Below are 4524 nucleotides of genomic sequence, written 5' to 3' on the forward strand. Positions count from 1 at the left end.
AAATTGCCTCAGCTGAACCTGTAGCAGGTTTAGGTTGGTGTGAGGTTTAAGTTCAGTCCTTGTGTGAGGTTTAACTCGTTTCCCCAAGGCTGAAACGCCCCTATTCCCCCAAACCCCGCGGGCTCACCCTGCGTCTCCAGCAGGTTCTGCACCACCTCCTCCAGCCCCACCAGGTAGATGAACTCGTTGTTGGCGGCGCTGGGCAGGAAGTTCATCTCGGGCGCAGGAGGTTTGGGCGGGGGGATCTCCAGCAGSGTTTTCTCCAGCTGCTTGCGCAGCGCCAGCTTGGCGGCGGCCTGCCTGCTGCCGGGGGCGTCCCCCGAGCCCCCCAACGCCGCAGAGCCCGCCGGGGCCGAGCCCCCCGCGCCCCCCGGCACCGCCGCGCCCTTCAGCGACGTGGGCGACGCCTGCCAAGAGACCGAGCTAGGGTTGGGGGATCTTAGGGATTGGGGGATCTCTCGGATTGGGTGATCTTTAGGATTGGAGGATCTCTGAGATTGGGGGATTCCTGGGATTGGAGGATTTTAGGGATTGGGGGATCCCTGGGATTGGAGGGTTTTTGGGATCAGGGGATCTCTGGGATTGGAGGATTTTTGGGATCAGGGAATGTTTGGGATTGAAGGATTTTTGGGATCGGGGGATCTCTGGGATTGGATGATTTTTGGGATCAGGGGATCTGTGGGATTGGAGGATTTTTGGGACCGGGGGATCTCTGGGATTGGAGGGTTTTTGGGACCGGGGGATCTCTGGGATTGGAGGGTTTTTGGGATCAGGGGATCCCTGGGATTGGAAGATTTTTGGGGCCAGGGGATCTCTGGGATTGGATGATTTTTGGGATCAGGGGATCTCTGGGATTGGAGGGTTTTTGGGATCAGGGGATCTCTGGGATTGGAGGATTTTTGGGATCGGGGGATCTCTGGGATTGGAGGGTTTTTGGGATCGGGGGATCTCTGGGATTGGAGGATTTTTGGGGGATCTCTAAGATTGGGGTATTTTTGGGGCCAGGGGATCTCTGGGAGCTGGAACCACTGCTCCCCTCCCCGCAGCCCGAGCACAGCGCTGACCTGCGGGATGTTGACGAGCAGGCTGGCGTTGGGCACGTTGGCCACGCGGATCAGGCCCTGCTGGATGATGCGCTGGCCCTGGATCTGCACGCTGGGCACGGAGGCGCGCGGCGCCAGCAGCAGCGGGGGCGGCCCCGTGCTCGAGTGCTGCCGGATGGTGTGGATTTGCTGCGGAAACACGGGATGAGCACGGCACCAAGGCACAGAGAGCCTGCAGGGACAGCCGGGACGCTGCTCCCTCTGCCCCAGCACAACCCAGACATCCCTGCCCCAAATCCCCAAATTCACAGTGCAACTCCTGAGTGCTGCCGGATGGTGTGGATTTGCTGGAAAAGTGGGAATTGATGGGATAGAAGGAATTATGAGAAGAAAAAATATGGATTGGGTTTAATTCCCTCTTCCTGCTCTCCTAAAAAGCCCTGGAAGCTGGAAGGAGGTGAATTCATTTTAACAATTAAGGAAAACAACTTTTTATGGGACACACATAAAACCCCTGGAATGCTGTAGCCARAAGAAGAAATCCTGAATTTTTCATTGGATTGGGAGCAGGAAAAGCGGGGAAAGGAAAGGGAAAGGCTCACCTGGGCCCCTCGGACCAGGGGGGGCATCACGATCTGGGGGTTCTGCTGCGTTCCCAGCTTGGAATTCGCCTGCTGGCCCCCCCGGACCAAGGGAGGAGGGATCACAGTGCCAGGGATCCGGCTGGAAGAGGTCTGGAAAACAGGGAAAAGCTGTGATCAGAGCCAGGGGAGGGGTGGGATGGTGGGAAGATGCAGGGTGGGAATGGGGTCAGGGCGGCTGCAGTGGGCAAAAAAAAACCCGATAAAAATGGGGAAAAAAACGTTGGGAATTCTGGAAATGGGGAATCCAAATGGGAGAATTGATGGAGCAAAAGGAGGGTGGAGGAAGGCAGASAGGGAATGAGGGAAAAAAAARCAGGAGAAAGGGAAAGCTTGAGGAAAAACGAGGAGGAAAGGGAATCGAGATAAAGGAGTTTGGAAAAGCTGCGGCCCGAGGATTCCCGGCTTCGATCCTCAGAATTCCTCCTGGAGCTGGGCAGGATATTCCCAACTCTCGGAACGCTCCCGTCTATCCCATCCTGGGGCTTTCCAAAGGCTGCTCCCCGCTTCCCTCCTTCCCAGCCTCTGGAATCTGCCCAGGGAGGCRCAGAGGAGATTCCTGCACCTCTGGATTCGGGAACGGCTCCGGAGCAGAGCAGAACCCCCCTTCCTCAGGCCCGGAATTCCGGCGGAACGTTCTAAATCCCAAATTCATGATGGATTGACGAGGATGACTGACARCTGTCTGCTGACTCTGGGCTCTCCTTCCCTAAGGATTCCCAGGATTTTGTTCAGCCTGGAACGGGATCTTTCCAACCCCAATTCAGCCTCAGAGAATCCCGGGATTCCCTCAGCAATTCCAGACAGAATCCAGTGATTCCCTCACAGAAAATCCAGGAATTCCCTCAGCTTTTCCAGAAAGAACCCCATGATTCCCTCAAAGAGAATCCTGTGATTGCCTCAGCTATTCCAGAGGAAATCCCTTGATTCCCTTCCAGAGGAAATCCCGGGATTCACTCATCCCTTTGCTCAGGCCACAATTCCACCTCTGCAGCTGCCCCACAGTTCCCTGCCGGGATTCCCTGGAATTCCCAGTTCTCCAGAGGATCCACACCCCGTTGTCCCTGTCCACCTCCGAGCGGGATCGCGTGGGAGCCGGGGATCGGGCCGGTTTTCCCGGGATTTTTCCCGTTTTCCCGGGGCTTTTCCCTGCTCCCACTGACCTGGAGGGAGGCTTTCCCAGCGGGAGCAGTCTGAGGGCCCCGCACCAAGGGCGGGGGCGCGGCCGCAGCGCTTCCCGAGGAGCCGGAGGGCTGGAAAAGGAAAACACCGGAGAGAGAGCAGAGGGATGAGGCTGGAAAAGCAGGAATACAGGAATACAGGAATACAGGAAAGCAGGGAATGTGCAGAGCTCGGCTCCTCCTGGGTCGGCGGCAAAATCCTCGGAATCGGCTCCCCCCGCTCCTCCCGCAGCCCAGGCAGGGAATCGTTAGGGAATTGCAGGGAATCATTAGGGAATTGCAGGGAATCKTTAGGGAATTGCAGGAATTAGGATCAGGAAAACCCGAGGGGACGGCTCGGCACAGGGCCTGCCTCCGTGTTCTCGCAGTTCCAGCACGGAAGTGGGAAAACGTTTAGGAAAAATCGTTTGGATGTGAAGGAATTCAGGATAAATTCCGCCACCCCTCCCCACTGTCAGCTCCAGCCTCCCGAGCTCATCCCTCATTCCAGCAGCACAGCAACTCCACCCCATTCCCTGCACAGTTCAGGGATGCAGGTCCGTGTTTAGTTTAACCCTGGAACACTCGGAATTCCAGGAAAGTTCCAGGGCAATGTCAGGAAAAGGGAGACCCCATCCCAAAATCTCCCCAGCAGCACCTCYGGATTCGCTGTGCAGGGAACTGGAACCTCCCACCCCTCAGCTCCCTCCCTCCACCTCCAGAGCCTTTTTTTGGGAACAATTCCCGCTGGGATCGGCTCTTCCCTGCACTGTGGGAGGGAAGGGGAGGATGGGACGGGATTTGGGGTGGGAGGATCCGGGAGTGCAGCTCCACTCCTGGAATTCTGAGCAGGAATCCAGACCTGGCTCCTGCCAGCCTGGGATTCCCATCGCGTGGGCACTTCCCAGGATCTCATCCCAGACATTCCAGCAGTGCCCATCCCTGGAAGTGTCCGGGCCAGGCTGGATGGGGCTGGGAGCATCCTGCACTGGGAAACATTCCCTGCCCTTGGCAATGGGATTTTTACCCTTCCCAACCCATCCCGGATTCCACCAGGCCTGGATGGATCCCTGCTGTCCCACAGCAATTCCAGAGAAAATCCTGGGAAAAGGTGTTAAAAAATCCCGGGAAAGGAGAGACACCAGGGAGTTACAAATCCAGGGAAAAGGACTAAGAAATCCCAGGAAAAGGGGTCAAAAACTCCCAGGAAACGGAGACACCAGGCCCAGGAATGGGACGAGCTCCATCATTCCCAACCCATCCCAAGGCCCAGATGGATCCACGGGAACTCCCAGCCCGATTCCCATCCCGTGAACACCCCAAAAGCCGGGAAGAGCCGGGAGGATCCCAACCTTCTGGGCAGGGGTCTCCTTCTGGATCTGACTCTGCCGCAGCTTCTTGAGCAGCACCAGCTTGGCCTCCTCGAGCCGCAGCTCCTCCTTCAGCTGCTTGATGAGGCGCTCGCGCTCCTCGGGGCTGCTCTGCTGCACCGGGAAACACCGGGAAACGGGGAAAGGACCCAGTTACAGAGGGGATTCCCGGCTGGAATCCCACCCCCATCCCCATCCCCATCCCAGCAGGGAATTCCCGGCTGGAATCCCACCCCCATCCCAGCAGGGAATTCCCAGCTGATCCCATCCCCATCCCCATCCCAGGAGGGAATTCCCGGCTGGAATCCCA

The 4524-nt window shown here is 57.6% G+C and overlaps 1 protein-coding gene across 1 annotated transcript in view; it reads right to left on the reverse strand.

Annotated features, from left to right (window-relative positions):
- Positions 1-4524, reverse strand: part of GATAD2A (GATA zinc finger domain containing 2A) — a 20787-nt gene that overhangs the window by 3492 nt on the left and 12771 nt on the right. Inside the window, 5 exon segments of the mRNA XM_057385008.1 lie at positions 76-407; positions 1065-1232; positions 1646-1777; positions 2848-2937; positions 4197-4328. Of these exon segments, the coding sequence (XP_057240991.1) occupies positions 76-407; positions 1065-1232; positions 1646-1777; positions 2848-2937; positions 4197-4328 (854 nt within the window).

Source organism: Malurus melanocephalus, unplaced genomic scaffold (genome assembly GCF_030028575.1).
Source record: "Malurus melanocephalus ecotype Western Australia unplaced genomic scaffold, MMel_1.1 scaffold_771, whole genome shotgun sequence".
Taxonomy (NCBI): Eukaryota; Metazoa; Chordata; class Aves; order Passeriformes; family Maluridae; genus Malurus; species Malurus melanocephalus.